Source organism: Mixophyes fleayi, chromosome 1 (assembly GCF_038048845.1).
Source record: "Mixophyes fleayi isolate aMixFle1 chromosome 1, aMixFle1.hap1, whole genome shotgun sequence".
NCBI classification, from domain to species: Eukaryota; Metazoa; Chordata; class Amphibia; order Anura; family Limnodynastidae; genus Mixophyes; species Mixophyes fleayi.
Window position 1 is genome coordinate 401,974,764 of NC_134402.1, and position 23,133 is coordinate 401,997,896.

Sequence of the window (23,133 nt, forward strand, 5' to 3'; positions counted from 1 at the left end):
GGAAACCACAGGAATCAGCAGCGCTGAATACACGAGTAATACAGGAACACCTTCAGAGACTCATGAGGAATGAGACTCCAAGATCAGGCAACGTGGTGTTGACCACAGGTGCTTAATATAGGGAGTGTTGCCTGATCTGCCAATTGAGTTAAAGGGGTATACACTGAAGTATAGAAAAGGGCTGCGCATGCGCAGATCCTCAGGATGGTGGACGGCCACGGTTCCTAAATGTCCGGGAAGAGGCACTCACGGTCCGGTGAGTGACAGTAAGTTAGCTCTCATTCACACTCAATTAGTACATACAACATACAGCTGTACATAGAGTATTTGGTTTCTAAATTTGAACCCTTGTGTGCACCCATAGATACAAAATGTCCCAAAAAGGAAAGGCTGTTGGCTTTGAGATGAAAATGAAGATCATTAAAGACTATGAAGCTGGTCAAAAAAGTGAAAGTGATAGCACAAGATTTGGAGCCGGCACATTCGACCATTTCAAGAATTCTGAAGGACAAAAATAGAGTGATAGAGGCAGTGAAAGCCTCAACAGGACTTAAAGCCATCATAACAAGGCAGCGGAAAGACCTCATTTATGAAATAGAGAAGTTACTGGCAATCTGGTTTGACGACCAGCTACAAAAAAGAATGCCGATGAGCCTTTTCATAATTCAAGCTAAGGCACGCAGTATCTTTGATACTTTGAAAGAGTGTGAAGGAGAAGAATCAACAGAAACATTTATGGCAAGCCATGGATGGTTTCAACGGTTTTGTCGAAAATTCAATTTGCATAATCGGAGTACCTGCGGTGAGGCAGCAAGAGCTGACTTCGAAGCAGCTAAAAATTTGTTCACAAATTCAATGAAATCATTGAGTAAGGTGGCTATTGTATGGAACAGATATTTAATGTTGATGAGACCGGACTTTTTTGGAAAAAAATGCCGGAAAGGTCTTACATTCACAAGGAAGCAAAGACAATGCCCGGTTTCAAGGCTTTTAAAGATAGGATCACCCTGTTGTTGGGAGGAAATATCGCCGAGTTCAAGTTAAAGCCTTTCCTCATCTATCGCTCTGAGAATCCACGTGCATTTAAGCAGATTAATAAGCACACATTGCCCGTTTACTACCGTTCAAATAAGAAGGCATGGATGACACAAGCTTTGTTTGAGGATTGGTTCCTCAACTGCTTCATACCTCAAGTCAAGCAATATTGTCAGAGGAAGGGAGTTGTCTTTAAAATTATGCTCCTCCTTGATAATGGCCCAGGCCATCCACAACATCTTGATGATCTACACCCAGATGTAAAGGTGGTGTATCTGCCTAAAAACACAACTGCCATTCTTCGGCCAATGAATCTGGGGGATATAGCTACGTTCAAGGCGCACTATTTGTGTACAACTTTTTCCAAAGCTGTAGCAGAAACTGAAAGTAATGAGGTAACCCTTCGAGAATTTTGGAAGTCGTACAATATTTATCACTGCATACAGAATGTTGATTCATCTTGGAAGGAAGTGTCAGAAAAATGTATGCAAGGCATATGGAAAAAATGCATAAAAAGATTCGCAAATAATTTTGAAGTATTTGATGTAGACACACAGGTCGATGTCATAAATCAAACATCTGTGCAACTAGATAGCAATCTTAATTTGGAGGTTGAAGTAGAAGATATTGAAGAATTAGTGGAATATGTTGAGGGAGAGCTGAGCAACGAAGACTTAATGGAGTTGGAAGCTCAGCAACACTTGGAAAATGATGAAGAAGAGGAAAAAATGGAAGAAGTACAAAAGAAGTTCACTTTAAAACAGTAAGCTGGTATTTTCCACCAGGTCGTTTAGCTTCATCCTTTGAATTTTGGAAAAGGAATGATGTTTATTATCTTAATGATATCACTAAAGACGCTTCTTTTCCATCATTCGCAGACATAAAAAACAAATTTATTATTCCCAACACCTTATTTTTTCAATACCTACAACTTAGAAATTTTCACTCCACCACTAAATTAACTTTAAGAATCAGGCCGTTGACCTCATTCGAATCACTTTTTCTCCGGCGATCCTCTACAAATGGCCTTATATCTCGATTATATTGGGAACTGAGAGTCCCTAACTTAGACATCCAAGACTCCCATGAGCGAGCCTGGGATGAGGATTTGGAAGGCCCCTTGGTTAGAGAGGATTGGGATGAAATAAAGTCTAACACGGCCTCTAGCTCAATCTGTGTGAAGCTGAAAGAAAACGCCTATAAGCTTCTTTATCGATGGTACCTGGTCCCAACCAAATTGCAAAAAATCTTTCCGGACACATCCAGCTCATGTTGGCGAGGATGTTCGTCGGAAGGGTCCTTCCTCCATATCTGGTGGCAGTGCCCCAAGCTTGCCCCATTCTGGTTGGAACAAAGGAACTTCGCGTCTCAGATTCTGCAGGTTGACATCCCATTCTCTCCTAGATTTTTCCTTCTCCCACTTGGATTTCCATCTGCTACTACACATCAAACAAAAATGTTCCGCCATATAGTTTCTGCAGCGCTGTGTCAAATTGCCACTAGTTGTAAACAGGCCACCGTGCCTACTCTGCAGGCAATTATCAATAGAGTCTGGCACTCATACAAAATGGAGTTTATGACATGCATACTGCGTAATACTTCTAAATCATTTAACAATATTTGGGCACCGTGGATGTCATTTTTTCAAGTCCAAACTCCTTTTGCCATTTGACTCCCCTACAACACTCCACTTGATATCCTTCCTCGATTCTTTACCACCTCCCCTCCTTTCCTTCCCCTTCTCTCTTTCTTCTTCCTTTCTCCTGCTTTGCCCCTCTTTTTCTTCTATTGGCGGTTTTGCCACACCGCCCCCCTAGTCTAACTGGTTTATCTCTCTCTGACCAACTTCTCTTTTCTCTATTTCCTCTCTCTTCTCTCCTTACAGTTAAAACTTGGTCAATATCATGTTTCTGTTCTGTATGATATACACTGAATGTATAGGTCCTTGAACTTGTTTGACTTGATTGTTACGGATACTGTATTGGACTGATGCTTGTTTTTGACCTTTCAAAAATAAAACTTTAAAAAAAAACAAAAAACAGTTAGCTGGTGTGTTTTCAAAAGTGAATGCGACTATGTTACAACTAGAGGCTATGGACCCGAATGTGGAACGGTTCATGAAAGTGGAGAGGAAAATAAATAATGTTTTACTATGCTATCGTGAAATTTAAGAAGAAAAGAAAAAAATTACAAAACAAACCACACTAACAGAATACTTCCCGAAACCTACACCTAGGACCACCACTGATACATCTACAGGTCCTTAGATATCCTTGCCGTGAAATCCTTTGTTTGTACAGCTTTACTGTACACATGTTTATTTTCTGTTATGCAGCATTATGCAAAGTAAAGCAAACTTAAAAATACTATTTTCTTTAGTCCATTTCTTTATTCAGAATCAATATAAATGATTACAATACATGTAGGTGTATATTACAGTACTGTACTCACTTAGCGACCAATTTACTTAACGACCTAGTTGTAGGAACGGAACTAGGGGCCCGATTTATTAAGGCTCTTAACTTAAGAAACTTCTTATTTCAGTCTCCTGGACAAAACCATGTTACCATGCAAGGGGTGCAAATTAGTATTCTGTTTTGCACATAAGTTAAATACTGCCTGTTTTTTCATGTAGCACACAAATACTTGATAGCTCATTTGCACACTGAAATTTAAAGTTGATATTTGTGTGCTATATGAAAAAACAGTTAGTATTTAACTTATGTGCAAAACAGAATACTAATTTGCACCCCTTGCATTGTAACATGGTTTTGTCCAGGAGACTGAAATAAGAAGTTTCTTAAGTTAAGATCCTTAATGAATCAGGCCCTAGGTCGTTAAGTGAGGAATACCTGTATATTAGACCTAGAGGTCCATACCTCACTGACCACATGTAACATACAAACCAGACTTTTTTGCAACTCTTAATCACTACCAAGTAAATTAGCATTAACAGTTTTATTATAGTGTGGTAATCCCCCAAAAAAGCAATAGAGGGTGACATGTTACACACCTATTTCTAAAATCTTGCTAAATAGTATCTGCTCAAATCACAACCTGAGGCTGCAAAAAAAAAAATTCACCTGTGTAGATAGTGAAGGTGGTTTATGGGACACACAAAATTATTTTTATTTATTGATTTTACATTAACTTAATAACATGACAGTATAATATAGTATTACCTTGTTTGGAGATTTAGAGATTTCACTCTGCCAAACAGCAGAGAGAAATCTCTCTGCTGTTTGGCAAAAGCCATGACATTGAAAAGAAGATGACAATTTTGCTATAAATCATATTTGGGACATTGTCATCTCTGATTGGGAAAAGGGTATCTGACTGACCGTTAAGCAGGTTATAGAGTTATATTTTAACAATTTGTATCAAATAAGGTTTATGCCGATAAAAAGGCAAAATATCTGTCTGAGTCAATTGGTATTTCAGGAAAATTTAAGGCGGTATTTATTTTTATTAATTTTTTTATTAGTTTCTTGTTGCAAAACTCCAAGGTGTATATTTACTAAACTGCAGGTTTGAAAAAGTGGCAACCAATCAAATTATAATTATCATTTATTTAGTACATTCTACAAAATGACAGCTGATTTGTTGCTATAGGCAACATCTCCACTTTTTCAAACCCACAGTTTAATAAATATACCCCCAAGTTTCTAACTGGTTGATAGATCTAGAAACAATCAAATTGGCCCTATTTGTCCTTTATAATATATAATTCTTGTATGTAAATGTTATGATAGTTTGCGTAACGGAAATCAAAATCTCTGTTACTGACAATTTTATATAAAAAATAGTGACAAACAGCTTTTAATGTGAAAATATAATTAATTGAGGGGAAAAAGGAACATAGTAATTGGAATATCATCATATGTGTATTTGAATTGAATTAAGAAGAAGACATAATGGAAAAGTTATGGTGTCCTTCACAAAGTTCTTTTTTCTCAAAGTCTTCCAAACTAGATTCATATATTGACATAGAGTCTCCAGATAGGATGTAGATAAAGAAAACACAAATGTAATAGAAATATAGTGTAGCAATTGACAAATGAGTAATAACAAAGTTGACACAAACTAAAATATAACCACAAAAAAGTTTTTATATAAACACCAATGTAAGCATGTAGGATATACATTGCCCTTGATATATTGCTGATACAATGGGAAATTACTTGCTGTGCTATTGAAGTTAGAGCACATATTCTTTTTATTTACCTGAATATCATTATGTCAAAATCCTCATCTGAAGACTTATAGTGACATCTGCTTTAATTATTCATATGGGCTAGTGACTACTTAGCGACCACATAAGCACATCTTATGGAGTACATCTTATGGAGTACAAGTGTTGACATCTTCCATTATTATACTTGAACTTACAGTCTAGTGACAAGAGTTGTAAGTGTGACTCAGAGTGTAGGTTGGGAAAGCAGTGGTGGTGTACCAGTGTAAGTTGTATAAGAGTGAGTAGCTAGATACTCTTAAAGGAGTGGCGTTGAAGTATAATAATTGGATTAAAGTGGTAATATGAAATTTCTGTAGACTAATATCGGTTGTGAATCGATTAGTACATAATCAAACAATAATCTTAGCAAATAACAACATGCAAATAAGTTTAATCTTTTATTTCAGTTAATATAAAATATAATGTGGTGAAAAAGGTAAGTAATATATCCAACATATATCGAGTTTGGTTTCATTTTGTTCGCAATTACACTTTGCGAACACTAGTTATAACTAATATTACTTTCCATACAACAACTAGTAATTCCAAAGCTGTCATAAAAGAACCAGTTTATACAGGTCCAGAGACAGGAACCTGAGGAACGACACCTGGCCACACATAGAAAGATGACCCCCACCTCAAGGAACAATGACCAGAGGAATCAATCAATGGGGCGTTGAGTTCTTGGGAGGTCATGACCCAGCGACCTATAAATGTGGACCTTAATATTATAACTGTGTATGTTTGTGATATCACTGCTTTTTATGACTGTTCATTGTATAAATTGTTCATCTCTGACTTTGCAAACCAGATTGTTCTGATATAAAGCTTGTTGTTGGTGCCAACTGTACAGGCATATGCATGCAATACTTTGCACCGTAATTTAATTTTTGAATAAAATTCTTGTGCTTTGGAACCACAGTGAACGCATCGGATACTCTTTATTTCATATGATACACTGAATGTATCAGCGGGTTTTCAGAAACCATTTCAAAGTTTGAAGGCTGGGGTAAGTCTGGCATGGTTGCATATTCCATGGGTAATGTCTTATAAGCTGCAGTGAGAGGTTGTTATGTGAGTGAAGGAGAGTTGTGGTTAGAGGAAAATCTAAGAGAGTTCTGAAGGAGAATATATCAAGATGGTTCAGATGTATGAAGGGGTCATGTTGTTGATGGCTTTGTAGATTAGTGTGCGTAATTTGTATTGGAGGATGGGAATGTGCCAGTAAAGAGAGACAAGTTGAAGAGGTGATCTAGATATGGCCATGCAGTGGGAGAGATGGAGTACAGAAGTTCAACCGAAATAGAGACGAGGGGGGCAGGTTGTGGGGTGATAGCATGAGATAAGTGCAGAGACCTCACCCTCAGTTATAATGGAGAATAAACTATGCATGAATTGGGGAGTGCAGAAGGTCTTTGGGCTGTGCAAAGTCTGGCATAAGGATACATGCTGTCGAATGATCTTCATTTTGTCTGAAGTAGGTGGCATGAGTTGTGACAGAGGAAGGGGGAGGTGTGCAAGTGGGCAGAGATATGAGTTGATGTGTTAAAGATGCATCAGGGGTTAGCTGAGACTGGTTGTGTATTAGAGAAGTTTCTAATGTTTGCTAGGCAAGTGGAAGGGCAGTGTTATAAGATGAAAGAATGAGTTTATAGTGAAGGACATGGGAGTTAGTAAGATTTCCTCCAATGATAGGGCTCAGAACTTAGAGCACTTTTGCAGGTAGTACAACTGCTTGGATTGCCACAGTTGAGGTTTGGATTGATGGAGACTGTGTATGGTGGCTGTATAGGGCTGACATGAGTGTGCCATTGAGCATTTAGATGTAGCTGTGTGCTTTTGGATTTGGGTACATATGGATTTGGGTGCATAGGTGAAGCATAGGCAATGCTGAAAGGAGGATATGGTCAAAGAGAAGAAAGGTCAAGTTGGATAATCTAAATATGTAGCAGAATCAGGAGCAGACAAGGTCAATTGAGACCATTGCAGTTGGTGGAATATTGAGTCCACTGGAGAGAACAAAGGAAGAAGTAACAAAAAAGACAGTGGGGTTATCAATAGGAATGTTGAAATCACAAAATATGAGAGTAGAAAAGGCAAAAGATATGAAATATGTGAGTCAGGTTGCTAGGAATTGGGAGACTGAACCTCGTGGGCAATAAAAGTAACAGAAAAGTAGAGGGGAGAGAAGAGATGGATTGTGTGGATGTCAAAAGAAGGGAAAGAATGGGAAGTTTATGGAGGGTTGACATGGAAGGTCAGCATGAAGATGTAGGATCCCTACTATGCCACTCTGTCTCAGGGTCTGAGAGTGGCTGAGGTAGACTCACCCTTACAAGAGATTTGCATGGGATATAGTGCCAGAGAAGATAAGTATCACGAGTCACAGGAACTGAATGCCACTTGCTGATATTTGTGCTGCTAAACTTGGAGGTGCAAGGTAATTTGGAGCTTGCTGCAAGGTAAGTGCAGGTCACGGCCCTCCAAATAAGCTATCAGCGAAGTGGATGGTGAACAGATGTGGTCATACAGGCAGAGGTCAAACCATACTGGCAAACGTAATATCAAAGGGTAAAGCAAATCGGAGTCAGTAAGCCAAAGGTCAGATACAGTGGGAGCAATCAGGCCGAAGGGAGATCCAGAAGCAGAACCAGGGATAGCCGGGTTGCTACACAGGAGGTCAGTAAGAAAGCTGGGAAACAGGCTGGAACGCCGGAGCATAGGAAGACCTAGATACTCTAGCACCTACCTAATGTAATAGGCAGGTTTAAATAGTGGAGCCCTATCCCTAATTGGTGGCAGTGGAGACGGCCACCCGAACAGCTGACCGTCGACAGGAAGTGCAGAGAAGCGCCCCGTTGCTAGGAAATAGAGACACGAACATGCGCACTGCAAAGCTGAGGAGAGAGGATGGCATCCTGTTGCCTAGCAACAGACAGCACTGCTGGCAGAGGAAGACGTCTGTCCCTGGCACCGATGGTGAGTGCGGGGAACGGCGCCTGACAATAAGCCAGGTGTCTGTAACGGAGGGTGAAGGATTTTGAAATGAATTGCATGTGTCAGGCTTGTTTCTCATTGTGTAGATCAGTGAGGGAGATGGATGCAAGAAGCAAAATATTTCATGGGAGTGAAGTAATGAGGGAGAAACAATAATGGGAGTGTGAGAAATAGATGCTGAAGATAAAATAGGACTTTTGTGTAAGTGAGTAGTAGAACTAGAGAAAGTTTATTGAGTAGCTGCATGGTACAGTGATATGAGAAATGTGAATAAATGTGGATTAGTTCTCTGGGAATGTGGAGGAGCAATTGATCATGGTATATAAGGCCTATTGAGGAGGTTGATGCATTTTTACTGACCCCCTGGCTTGGATAATGGTGTAGGAAACCTCACCAGCTGGATGCATGATCTGGGACACAGACGGTTTTTCTCCATGGGATCAGCAGTTGAACAAATATTTTAGTCCAGTAGATTTTTGAAACAACCTTGTTTTTGGTGTGATGACAATCTTTAGCACTGTGTTCCAGAAATAGCTGCTTTATATTTGTGAGGCAAAAATTAAAAGTCTATTGAAGGTATTTGAAAGTATTCACAGATGCCATATATCGACACCTCTGAGATAGGTAAGCTATGCAGCCTTCTTCTAATCTGGGTATGTCATCTCCACCCCCTAAAGGTCTGTTAACTATCTTGTCCCATAATATGAATTCTCATGTGGGTGCAATAAGAAGTGCATTCCCCACATGAATTGCACTTAGATCGTGCAAAAGGCACCCCACTGAAAGTATTGACTGATTGCCAGCACTTCTTAGGACTTGTAAAAGATCAGTTTGTAGGGAGATGTGAGCTATGCAGCCGCCTGCTAACCTGGGAATGCCCCCAAAAGGCACAATCTCCATTCCTTTAAATCTTATGTGGTTGAAATACTGGGAGTATTCTCGCATTTAAAAAGAAACAGCTTATAACCGTTTAGCTCCTACCATCAGAAGCAAGGAGAAAACTGAATGCACATTTGCACTGGAGCATGCCAGATTTGCAGCTGTATACATTTCTGTAATTGTCTCTTGCAATCCACATTGTCAACCCACCATCACTTACTGCAGGAGCTGTTACTTGTGCCTTGCAGTTTCTCTTTGAAGCACAATCCTGTGGCATTATTACTTTGAATCAATTTGAAATGCCCTCATAGCAGCAAAACAAGGTACTGCGGATCCCATGGAATCAGGCTTTGCTCTAGCAGTACTGCAGCCATGGCTAGAAGACTATGGGCCTGATTCATTAAGGATCTTAAATGAAGAGGTATCTTATTTCAGTCTCCTGGACAAAACCATGTTACAATGCAAGGGGTGCAAATTAGTATTCTGTTTTGCACATAAGTTAAATACTGACTGTTTTTTCGTGTAGCACACAAATATCAACTTTAAATATCAGTGTACAAATAAGCTATCAAGTATTTGTGTGCTACATGAAAAAACAGGCAGTATTTAACTTATGTGCAAAACAGAATACTAATTTGCATCCCTTGCATTGTAACATGGTTTTGTCCGGGAGACTGAAATAAGAAGTTTCTTAAGTTAAGATCCTTAATGAATCAGGCCCTATGTCTCTCCAGCACCCAACCTTTCACAAAGTGCTCTTGCTATGACTACATCACTGATGTGTTGTAAATCAAAAGAAAGAGCCTGTGCTGAAGTGCATAGCTGCATTTTAAGTATTAAAACACCATGACTTTTCATTAAAAATGTTTCTATCACAACACTACTATATTTTATTCCAGTATATTACGTACGTTGCAGACATTTTTGGAAATAGTCCACTTTTGCTGTACAGGATAAAACAGCTGAGCGATCAACATAACTTTATGTTAGAGTTTCTATTTTTCTATAGCCACATATATAACCTGAAACATTAAAATTAAATCAAATTAGTTTTTTTAATTATTCTACTGGAAATAAATTTGAAAATGAAAAGCCCAGTGGCAATTCACCTATGTGGTTCTTAAAAACTAATTAACAGATTTTCTTCAGTCTTGGCAGAAATATACATCCCCGGCTTCCAAACATCAAAAGAGAAGAATGTCCCTAAGATTATCTGATTATGGCTTGCAGCTTCTAAAATTAAGAATGTGTCCCAAATCTCTCTTAACTGTTATAATATCGTCCACAGCCAAGAACAAATAGTTTACATTAGATGAGCCACTGATCATAAAACTGTCTGGGAAAAATTACCAGAGATAATATTTCAAATGTTTTGTTTTGGAAATAAACATTTAAATGCATTTTCTGAAATTATACGGAGTGTTGTAGAACATGTATAATGAATATGTAGAATTTGAATTCCTGTGAACCACTAGTATAACTAATACAGGAACAATTCTTTAAAGGCAAACAACAACAATCTTTGAGAACTTATACTGTTCCTTTTAAGGACTAATAAAGACTGAGGAGCTTGTGTAGAGTTGAATGCATTTGCACTTTGAATGTAAGTATGAAATGAAACATAAATGAAAAAGCATGCATATGTGTAGCTGGACGCATCTTAGAATGCATCCACCGGTACTCCACTACCATATGTGCATTTTTATGTCAGGAGTAACAAGTGTATATACATATGCAGCACCATAACTAGGGCTGTGTGAGATGGGCAGTCGTCAGGGCTCAAATATGAAGGGGGGTGGAGGGAGTGGCTATTGTACATTAATTGCTTAATTAATGCACCACAATAACGTAGAGAAAGCGTTGGGATAGCATAGAGTAAGTGTAGGGATAGCATAGAGAAAGTGTAAGAGATATAGCTTGACACTGTAAATAATATGCAACGTTCACAGTTCCCTATTTGTACACAATATAATATTGTAATGAATAAGTGTCATATACATAAAAGAGAATAGTATGCAGATAGTTTTATTAGTAAATGTAAGCCGTCAGCCACGCAGATGTGGCTAGATAATGCTGACCATCATCATCATCATCATCATCAGTGCATTCCAGCCCTCCAGCACCTGCAACAGATATGCCTCCAGACAGGTGTGTATGTGTCCTGGTTGACCTCATTATGTGACAACACCATTACTGTACTTGGCCTACACTTGTCTACCCTTCCTACCCAGGGGCAAACCGCAGGATTTGTAGAGGGGGGTTTCCACACCACACCGCCAGTGGGCGTGACCAGCATGCATGGAGGCGTGGTTATAATTTTAGACAGTGCTTGGCTGCTCTCCAACTCTTCCGATCCCCATAATATACATGGGCAATGCTGCGTGCACTACTGTTAGCTGCAGCTCTCCCTTTTCAAGCAAACCTGTGTGAAGCGGGAGCAGGGTCCAGCCACCTCAATTATACAGTGTCCCAGGCTTGGAGGGGGGTCTTCATATACTAGGAACCCCCCCTCGGTTTGCCTATGCTACCTCACTTCTGCCTCTATGGGCATAAGAAGTTGTAAGTGTAAATGGCAAGCAACTCTGAGTAAGCAATTTTTGGCATTATATGCGCAGTACAGAAGTGCATATTTTATTCCAAAAAATGACATACATCCAACTCTACACAAGCACCTGAGCAGGGTATTATCGTAATCACTACCCAGTGATTTCCAAATAAAATCCTCATATCCTCTTAACAATCCAGCTTTAAAGGATATCCATGCTTGAGCACAGCTGGCTGAACCAAAATCACTGAGGTACTAATTAAGTCACCTGTACTTAAGCATGATTTCCTTAAAGGCTGAGATGCTTAATATGTTATTATCCCTGAGCCTATATTTTAAAAAAAAAAACATCCTTCAATCAATATTGTTTATCTTTCTTGTTGCTGGTACCGTTTATTATGATAGTGATCGGTAGAACCCCTGTGCCTAAGCATATTAAGCATAATATTTAAGTTCTTTGTGGAATTTGTATGTTTATTATTCTGTATAACATGATCTTATACTTTCAACAACAATTACCTCATTATTAGGTTGTTTAGAAAACCTATAAACATAAGTGAGTGGAAGCTGATGGCACAATGAGAGTCTACTAAGCCGAGATGGGAACCTAAAATACTGCAGAGCATTGCAGTCCAACAACATAAAAAGTTCTGGGGGTTATTTACAAACCTAACAAATGTACATTCCATTTTGCCTAACTTTGCCTATTTGCCCATCTAGTGAAAGTGCAAGGTTTTTTTCCTTGCAATAATTGTTTTTTTCAGGAGACAAGGCACATGTCAGAGGTAGATCTAAGAGGACGAGTGGCCAAGAGGGAGAGAATTTGATATGAGATTTCAGATGTATGAATGGGTTGTCTTGTTGAGGGCTTTGTAGCTAAGGGTGAGCAACTTAAATTGGATTCCAGAGGACACAGGGAGCCAGTTTAGAAATTTGTAAAGCAGTGCAACAGGTGTGGAGGGGTGAGAGAGCAAAATAAGTTTTGCAGAAGCATTTAGGATGGCTTTAATTGGATATACACACTGCCATAGAGCAGGAGGTTGCAGCAGTCAACACAGAAGATGTTAAGAGTATGATTAAGAGTTTTGGTAGCACGCTGGGAAAGAAAAAACGTATTCTGGCGATGTCTCTAAGGTGAATTTGACAGAAATGGGAGAGAGTCTGCATGTGAGGAAGAAATAATAGGATGGAGTCTAGTGAAACACCAGGGCAGCTGGCTTGGGAAGCTGAGGAAATTGTGGTGTTCTTGATGGTGAGGGAGATTTGAGGGAAGGTGGTGACTCTGGGAGGAGGGAAAATAATTTCTGTTTTGGACATGTTAAGCTTTATGTAACACTAGGACATCCATGTAGATAGTTTGTTACTGCCACGATCTGCCTCCGGCTGCACTGCAGCATCTTTCATGAGAATGCTGCTTGCCTCCTGAAGCATCTATCTGCTAAGAACTATGCTTGATCTTTGCCTTTATGTGAATCTGGCCTGCAGTACCTTCCTACCACCAGAGGTGCTGCTGTCCTACCATTGTACATTCCACCTCACTAGCAGGAGTTAACCTCCCTCAAATTAGCACCCACACCTGTTCATTGCCTTTATAAGACTGCCTCTCCCAATAATCTGTGGCAGTTCATTGTTGTCTTGCCTGCTGGTGCTGATTCTCCAGAGTATCTTGTGTCCTTTACCAGTCTGACTTCCAGGTATTGACCTCTGCTTTTTCCTCGGCTTCGCTGTTTATCTTCTGACCCAGACCCAGGCTCTGTTCTTGACTACGCTCCAGCTCATCCACTGGTACCTTCATGGCTCTCCTGGCTTTTGACCCCTTGGCTTGTTATACCCTTCTCTATCCTGACACACACGGATCGATCCACTGCCTCGTTCCTCCTGACAACACCTCGAATTCTGTCTACCGTGGTTCATCCGATGCCTTGTGCCTCATGCCTTCTGAGTAAACCAGGCATCTTGCAATCTGTAGCTATCCAGTACCTCGTGCCTCCAGAAAAAAACAGATATCCTGCCATCTGTTATTCATCCAGTGCCTCATACTTACTGATTCTACCAGGTATTCTGACACTACTCTGAGCTAGGTCTCCTATCCGGCTAGGGCTCCTATCCGGCTAGAGTACTGCCTCTACGAACTATTTTAACAATTATGACTTCCTGAGTTATTCAGCTATATTGCCAGACTTGCTGCTGTATCTGCTGCCTTGAACTGTGTTGCCATTATCATTTACTGCACCATCTACTGTCTGTGAATCTCTGCCTAATAAAGACACTTTACTCTTACATTATCAATCTCTCTGGAGTCCATGCTAAGAATCCTGACAGTTACACGAGAATAGATATAGATTTGAGTGTCGTCAGTGGAGGATGAATGAGCGAATTAGTTCCCCAAAAGAAGAGGTGTACAGTGAGAAAAGTAAAGGGCCACGAACAAAGCATTTTGGTACCTTAACAAATAGTGGGAATTGAGTGGAGAATGTGCCAAAGGTAGAAACAATAATGGATCGATTTGATAGGTAGGAAGTGAACCAGGAATGAACTGTGTCATGAAGGCCAATAGAGTGAAGGGTGTGTAAGAGATCAGGGTGATCAACAGTGTCAAAAGCAGCAGAGAGGTGGATGAGATGGAGAAATGACTCCTAGACTTTGCTGTGAGTATATCAGCAAAAGTGGTGAGATAAGCACATGTTTAAAGGAGGATGGAAATGTGCCATTGGAGAGAGATAGGTTGAGGTGAGCTAGAGGTGGGCATGCAGTGATGGAGAGGGAGTGGATATGTTGGGAGGTAATAGGGTTGAGGAAACAAGTTGTAGGGTGAAATGATGAGATGAGTGCAAAGTCTTTGTCTTCAGTTACTGGAGAGAATGACTTGGGGGTGGAATTTGGAAAAGGTTGGTAAAGTGGGTGAAGTGGGTGGAATTTTGGCATTAGGAAATATTCTGTCAAATGGTGTCAATTTTGTCTTTGAAGCAGGTAGCAAAATCCTAGGCTGTGAGAGAGGAAGGGAGAGGAGGTAAAGGTGGGCAGAGAAGTGAGTTGAAGGTAGCAAAGAGGCCAAGTGGGTTAGAAGACTGGGTGGATATTAGAGATTTGAATCTTGTTTAGCCATTGGAATGGCAGTGCTGTAAGATGAAAGGTTGACATTATAGTGGAAGAAATCAGTATAGGAGTGTTATTTCCTTAGTGGTGCTCTGCAGTGCAGTAGCAGTTTTGGATGTAGTGGGTCTGTTAGGTGTGCCATGGTTGGGGCTCAATGACCGTAGCTGGAACTGCATTATCTGGGGCTGAAGTGAGTGTTTTGTGTACATGTGGATTGGGTGGCATGAGGCAGGGTGAGGTTGAAGGAAAGAAGGTTGTGGTGAGAGAGTGGGAAGGTTAAGTTGGAGAAATGAAAGGGAGGAGCTTTAGCTGAAGAAGACAAGGTCATGAAAGTGTCCATTATACTCTACTTCCCTGCTTTCTCTGCATATTGCCAGCTAAATGCCTCCTTTTGTTACATATCGATCCCCCTAGCGTCTCCAAGTAGGGGGACGCGGACTTCGCGAGGAGGGCACATTTTCGTGACAATGCATCTGCATTTTTGTGTAGAATCCCAGGTCTATGTTCTACTGAGAACTTGAAAGGTTGCAGTGCCAAGAACCAGTGGGTTACCTTGGCATTTACCTCCCGGTTGTTCTGCATCCATCTTAATGGTGCATGGTCTGTTATTAAGGTAAATTCTCAGCCTAGGATATAATAGCACAGAGCTTCTGTAGCCTATTTTATGGCGAGACACTCTTTCTCCACAGTGGCATATTTTTGATCCCTTGAAAGCAATTTACGGCTTAGGTACAGGACAGGATTTTCTACTCCATTCTTCTCCTGTGACAAGACTGCACCTAAGCAACGCCAGATGCATCAGTTTAGAGGAAGAACCTCCAGGTAAAATCCGGTGCTTGTAGAACTGGGGAGGAACAAAGAGCTAACTGAAGATCAGACCAGGCGGTTTCTGCAAAATCAGACCAGGTTAATCTATCTGGACAACTTTTTTTTAACATGTCCGTAAGTGGAGCAGCTCTAGTGGCGAAGTGGCTTGCAAACCGCCAGTAGTAACCTACTAAGCCTAAAAAGGTTCTTAACTGCGACTTTTTCTCTGGTCTTGCCAAATTTTTGACTGCCTCCACTTTGTCTGGCTGGGGTTTGACATGCCCTCAACCAACAACGTACCCCAAGTATTTGGCTTCTCTCATGGCTATGGCACATTTCTCTGGGTTAGCTGTTAACCCTGCTGACCTTAATGAAGCTAAGACCGGCCTCAAGTTTGGCTAAATGTGATCCCCAGTCTGGGGTATAAATCACTATATCGTCCAGGTAAGCGGCTGCATAAGCTGTGTGAGGTCGTAGCAATTTATTCATGGCCCTTTGGAAGGTGGCAGGTGCCCCATGCAACCCAAAGGGTAGGACTTTATATTGATAGAGACCATCAGGGGTGGAAAATGCAGTCTTTGGCTTGGCCGTGGAAGTCAGGGGAACTTGCCAATAACCCTTTGTTAGATCAAGGGTTGTCAAATAATTGCTACCAGCAAGATTTTTAACTAGTTCATCCACACGTGGCATCGGATAGGCATCGGATAGGCATCAAACTGCGACATACTGTTTAGGCGCCTAAAGTCATTGCAGAACCTAATTGTCCCATTGGGTTTCGGGACAAGCACAATGGGACTATTCCATTCACTAGTGGACTCTTCAATCACATCTAACTGGAGCATCTTCTCGAGCATCTTCTCGACCTCCTTTCTCACGTCCACCCGTCTGGCTTCTGGAATACGATACGGCTTCTGCTTTACAATGACTCCCTGTTCCGGCGAATCATTTCTTCAGTCTGTTGTCTCTGCTGAATGGACAAAGCTGGCTCTATGTGCACTGCAGACTTTTCAATGGCAGTACTCACTACCTGAGGAGAGGTTTCCTCATCATGCCAAGGTTTAAGGAGGTTAACATGATATATTTGCTCCTCCCTTCTCCTACCTAACTGGCGGACTCTGTAATTGACAGGACTGACAGCCTCTAGAACTTCTTATGGATCCTGCCAATGGGCGTAAAAGTTTGCTTTCCTGGGTGGGAACCAGGACTAGGACCTTGTCCCCAGGCTTGAAAGATCGAACAACAGCACTTTTATCATAACTTTTTCTCTGTCGTTCCTGAGCCTCTTTTACATGTTGCTGCACAATGGGCCCTATCTTTCCTAGCCTCTCATACCTTTGGGACACAAATTGTACCAGATTTGGCTCCCTGGGACCTTGCTGCTCCCACCCTTCTTTTATCATATCCAAGATACCCCTGGGCTGTCTCCCAAACAATAACTCAAAGGGACTAAACCCTGTCGAAGCTTGAGGTACCTCACGGATGGTAAACATCAAATAGGGAATAAGAGTGTCCCAATCTTTTTTCTCTTGAGCCACTGCTTTCCTGAGCATGTGCTTTAATGTGCGGTTAAAGCGTTCCACCAAGCCATCTGTTTGTGGATGGTATACAAAGGTGTAAAGCGCCGTAACCCCTAGCAACTGGCACATGTTCTTCATCAGTTTAGACATGAATGGAGTACCCTGGTCTGTGAGAATTTCTTTGGGTATTCCCAAGCGTGTAAACATCAATACAAGTTCTCTAGCTATGGTGCTGGACTTTATGTTTCGTAGGGGAATTGCCTCTTGATACCTTGTTGCATAGTCAAGCACCACTAGTATATCTTGGTGCCCACATGTGGATTTTTCCAGTGGCCCCACAAAGTCCATAACTATCCGTTCAAAGGGAACTTGTACTATTGGTATTGGAATGAGAGGTGCCCTGTACATGGGTTTGGGACAGGTTCTCTGACAAATGGGACAGGACCGGCAATATTTTTTCACTGCCATGTGTACACCGGGCCAGTAAAACCTAAGCAGAACTCGTTCCCGTGTTTTATCCTCCCCTAGGTGTCCCCCACAGACATGTGTGTGTGCTGCTTTTAACACTAGGGGTACATGGACCTGAGGAACCATTAATTGTTCTACTTTTTCCCTCTGTACATTAGCAACTCTATACAGGAAATTATTTTTAACAATAAAATATGGTATACCTTCTGCAGGCTGGGCAGCTTTCGCTACCCCATTTACCTCAGTCACACTTTTAAAGGCATGTTCCAAAGTGGCATCATTGATATGGGAGTTTAGGTGCTATGGCAGCTACCACCAGAACAGTTTTGTCTTTGAGTGTGACTGGTAGTATTTTTCTTTCATACTCCTCTGTTGTGCCATTGTCACTCACCGGACTGTGAGTGCTTCTTCCCGGACATTCAGGAACCGTGGCCGTCCTCCATCCTGAGGGACTGCGCATGCGCAGCCCTTTCTATACCTCCAGTGTATGTTCCTTTAACTTAATTGGCAGATCAGGCAACCTCCCTATATTAAGCACCTGTGGTCAACACCACGTTGCCTGATCTTGGAGTCTCATTCCCCATGAGTCTCTGAAGGTGTTCCTGTGTTTCCTCGTTTATTCAGCCCAGCTGATTCCTGTGGTTTCTAACCACTTTTACCTCAGTGGTTTCCAAACCACTTCTACTACTGTGGTTCCCATACCACAGTTACCCTTCTGTGTATCATCGTGACTGTGAGCTGATTCCTATCCGCTGCCTCCGTGCACTACAGTCTTCTAACCACTTCAACTCTACCATGTATTATTGGGACTGTTAGCTGATTCCTATCCGCTGCCTCCGTGCACTACAGTCTTTCATTCACATCCACTCACCTGTTCATGATTGTGACTGTTAGCTGATGCCTATCCGCTGCCTCCGTGCACTACAGTCTTCAACCTGCAACTCGTCTGTGTTTCATCATCGTGACTGCTAGCTGATTCCTATCCGCTGCCTCCGTGCACTACAGTCTTCAACCTGCAACTCGTCTGTGTTTCATCATCGTGACTGCTAGCTGATTCCTATCCGCTGCCTCCGTGCACTACAGTCTTCAACCTGCAACTCGTCTGTGTTTCATCATCGTGACTGTTAGCTGATTCCTATCCGCTGCCTCCGTGCACTACAGTCTTCAACCTGCAACCCGTCTGTGTTTCATCGTGACTGTTTGGCTGATTCCTATCCGCTGCCTCGGTGCGCTTCAGTCTTCAGTCCTTGTCTACTCTCCCATGTTTCCTTGAGTCTGCTGCCACTATTGCTACCCGCTACTCTCCGTGATCAACAGTTCCAGTTCAACTCTGCTCTCCCGTGTCCCATCGTTGCTGCACCTGCTAGTTGCTATTGGCTACCTCCGTGTTCCCGCAGAGACCCGCTGCTGCTACTCCTCAGCGCTACTCATCCATCTACTGCTGATCCGCTCTCCACGCTTTCCTGTGTTCCCTGCTGGTCTACCTACCTGTGCGCTGCACCTACTAGATCACCGCTTCACCCATCCAGGGACTTTGCATCCTGCCGGCCTCCTGCCGTTCAGGTATCTCTGCACTCCTGTCTGACTGCCTTCTCCTGAACCACGGTATGCATACTTCTCATTGACTGTGCTGTGTATTGCATACCTTGCTGGACTGTGTTGGTTCTCCTCTGGAGTTTGCTATCCGCTGAGTCTATTGCCATCATTGACTGTGTTATCTCGTGCTGGATTACTTCAAGAGACTTTCTATATTGGCAGTGTTGTTCAGTCATTTATACATTCATATTGTGCATATTACTGTGGATCAAAGTCAAGGTGCCCGTGTATATATTGTGTTGCAGTCTCTCCCCGTGCACCTCCTCACATATATATTCAGTGGTACAACTTGCTAGTGGCAGACCACTGACCCCTGTTTACAGTTTCACCTGTTCCAGTATCCTCTCACATAGCAGTGGTACAACTTGCTACGCAGACCACTGACTCCCCGGATACCTCCACTTGGATTCCATTCCTTCACTCAGACAGCGGTACAACTTGCTATCCGCAGACCGCTGACTCTCATCACCTCCTCGTTTCTGTTGGACATTCCTCCTCACTATAGCAGTGGTACAACTTGCTACCGCAGACCACTGACTACCTTCACGTGTCCTTTGTCCATACAGTTCCTCGTGTATTACTACCTCCATATTGCCAGTGCTGCTAGTCATAGACTTTCCTGAGCATCTCATCATCTGCTATTTCCTGTTCCGTGATCACCCTGCTACCAGAGTACCATATTACCACCTATACTGCTCTGGTAAGCCTATCACCTGGTGATCCCTGGGTAAAGACTCCTAGTGCCCGTGACAGTAAGATCAGGCCATGACAGACCCAGATACGGAACCTACCGCTAAAGAGATGCTGCAGCATCTGGTCAGCCGTGTGGAGCAACAGGATGCTCGCCAACAGCTGTTACTTCAATGTTACCAATCATTAACCTCCCAAGGAACATCTGGACAGACTGTTACAGCTAATATTGAAGCTCCTGTGCTTTCCTCCGTTTCCCCAGTGCCATCCCAGGTGTCTACAGTTCCTACGCTTCACCTGCCTACTCCGTCAAAATATGACGGGGACCCCAAAACTTGTAGAGGTTTCCTTAACCAATGTTCAGTCCATTTTGAACTCCAACCTCAAAATTTTTCTACCCATCGTTCCAGAGTGGCCTATCTTATCTCATTGTTTTCTGGACAAGCCCTGGCTTGGGCCTCCCCTCTGTGGGAGAGAAACGATCCAATTCTACAAGATAGTGCCAAATTCATTTCCACGTTCCGAAGTGTGTTCGATGAACCAGGTCGTGTGACCTCCGCTGCTTCCAGCATTCTTCGTTTGCGACAAGGCTCCCATACAGTAGGACAGTATGTCATTCAATTTAGGATCTTAGCCTCTGAACTTCAGTGGAACACTGAAGCATTAGTTGCCGCCTTCTGGCAGGGGCTCTCCGATAAAATTAAGGATGCACTGACTACCCAAGAGCTTCCTTCGTCACTAGAAGATTTGATCTCTCTTTGCCATCGTGTAGATATGAGATTTCGTGAAAGAGAGTCTGAGAAAACAACGGCTGTCAAAGCACCTCTTCGTTCAAACCCTCAATTTCGTCCAGCTCCATCCTCTGCGATTCCCATGGAGATAGGACGTTCCAAATTATCTTCAGAGGAGAGGAAACGAAGAGTAAAGAATAGACTCTGTATCTATTGTGCTGATTCCACGCATATGCTCAGCTCTTGCCCTAAGACAGGGGTCAGGGAACTTTTTTACCTTTTACCCTCAAATATATTTAGAAATGGCGACGTTACCCCCATGATTAGAAATTAACAAAATATTACTAATATTAATAATAGTAATTAAGGAAATCATATATTATTAATTATTTGACTTCTAACCTGTATGGAATCAGCTTCAGCTTCAAAACTTCAGGTTTTTGAGAAATGATGTTGCTTCATTGTTGATACGAGAGCATCAATATTGGGGCATTTTGATGTCAGAGCAATTTGGATACAGTCTTCAGCGTCCAATCGATTTCTCTGCTTCGTTTTTATGTTTGTTAAAGTTGAAAATCCTTGTTCGCAAAGGTAGGTAGTTGCAAAAGGCAGCAACTTTTTGACTGCCTCCTCATGTGCAATTTGGAATGCCTTTGCAGCAGTCGACATCCAAAAATTTGAAAGATCTGTTTTGCTTTCAAATGCAATACGTGCTTCATTATTGCATCGAAGTTCAAGAAGTGCCTCTGCCAACCCTTGAGGTTCTTCTGGTACAACATTAATTTCACATTGAAATGGGTCTACAATCCAACCTACAGCGTGTGAATCAAGATCTGGAAAGTAATCAGAGAACCGCTCTTTGAGTTTGGTAAGATGCCTTATAACTGTATCCTTGATGTCTTCAAAAGTAATATTTTCACAATCTTCCAAGAACAAAGCTAACTTTGAAAAGGTAGCTATCTTTTTCTGTTCAGCTTTCTGTCTCCAATATAACAGCTTTGATCCAAATGCAGAAATCTTTTCTCTGGCTGAAATTATATTTATGTTTTTTCCTTGCAATTCTTTGTTCAATACATTAACATGCTCAAACATATCAGCTAAATATGCGAGATGTGCAACCCACGTGGAGTTTGTAAACTTCTCTGCGAGAACATGCTTTTGATCAACCAAAAAAATTTCAAGTTCAGTTTTGAGAGCCCACACTCGGTTCAGAACATTTCCACGTGAGAGCCACCTCACTTCTGTATGATAAAGTAGGTCTGTATATTCAGCCTCACCATCTTTACATAATTCACGAAATAATCGCGTGTTTAGTGCATGTCCTTTGATAAGATTGACAATCTTGATAACATCATGCATGACGGCTTCCAGTGCAGGTTCCAAATGTTTCACAAGCAGTGCCTGGCGATGGATAATACAGTGGTTTACTTCAACTTTTGGATTTTTCTCTCTCACCAAAGCCGAAAAACCATTAACATGACCCAACATAGCTGGAGCTCCATCAACAGACACAGCAACGCAGTCTTCCCACTGTAAATTGACGCCATTAAAGTATTCATTAACTTTATTGAAGATATCAATCCCACGAGATCGCAAGTCGAGAGGCGAACACAACAACAATTCCTCTTCAATGAGACGTAAACCTTTGTAGCGGACATATACCATCAGCTGCGAATTACTACTAACATCTGTAGTCTCATCAAGCTGAATAGCAAAGTATTTACTCTCTTTTATTGAGGTAATAACTTCTTGCCTCACATTTTCTGCTAAAATAGAAATTCTTCCTTTAATAACTCTTGCAGACAAGGGCACTGAATTTAGTTTCTTGGCTTCATTCTGACCACACATAATCTCTGCCATTTTCAAAGCTGCTGGTTTAACCAATTCTTCACCAATAGTATACGGTTTTTTGTTCCGAGCAATCAACCAGGCCACTTCAAAGCTAGCCTTTGATGCTGAACGTTGATTGAATGTACCTCTCAAGTTGCTGTCCAGTCTTTGTCTTTTGACAGACATTTCCAAATTTGCAAAATATTCCCGCGGTTTTGAACTCAGATGTGGGTGCAAATTATCCAAGTGCTTCTTCAATTGACTCTTTTTGAAAGATTCTGCAGTCAGTACTTTTAAACAAACAACACACTGTGGTTTCATTATTCCTTTGTCGTCAATTTCAGTAAACCCATAATCAAGGAACTCTTCCTGGTATATTCGTTTTCTATTTGATGTCATCTGACGGGTAAAAAAGACAGTGATTGGAAAAGTTGTAACCAATCAGCACACATTTAGAGAGCACAGAAAGGAGGTTCCATAACCACTGAAATTAATTGTAATGCACACTGTACCCCCAGAAATTGATGATATATCCTGCTAGTACGGTACACAACCTGGCAGCAATTGATGACCATATCATACCACAAAATCTAAAAACGGTTTGGATGAATCTCTTCCAAGAAGTTGTATTTGTAGCTATAATTACGAGGACATTATGTTTATATATAAAAAATTAAATGAAAATATATTTATTCCAATAAAATTCAA

At 41.5% G+C, this 23,133-nt stretch overlaps 1 protein-coding gene across 1 annotated transcript; it reads right to left on the reverse strand.

Annotated features, from left to right (window-relative positions):
- Positions 1-1,977: 1,977 nt before the first annotated feature.
- Positions 1,978-22,824, reverse strand: LOC142158865 (protein FAM200C-like). The gene is made up of 2 exons (XM_075213241.1): positions 21,412-22,824; positions 1,978-2,154 (listed from the first exon to the last, which is right to left on the reverse strand). Exons 1-2 carry the CDS (start codon positions 22,822-22,824, stop codon positions 1,978-1,980), a joined length of 1,590 nt encoding a protein of 529 aa, XP_075069342.1.
- Between the last annotated feature and the right edge of the window lie 309 nt (positions 22,825-23,133).

Excerpts from the sequence above, each read along its gene's own strand:
- LOC142158865 (XM_075213241.1), bottom strand. The coding sequence starts at position 22,824 with ATGACATCAAATAGAAAACGAATATACCAGGAAGAGTTCCTTGATTAT. Across the intron at positions 2,155-21,411 it reads CAGATCTTGATTCACACGCT|GGGCCTTCCAAATCCTCATC; the intron begins GTAGGTTGGATT and ends TCTCTAACCAAG.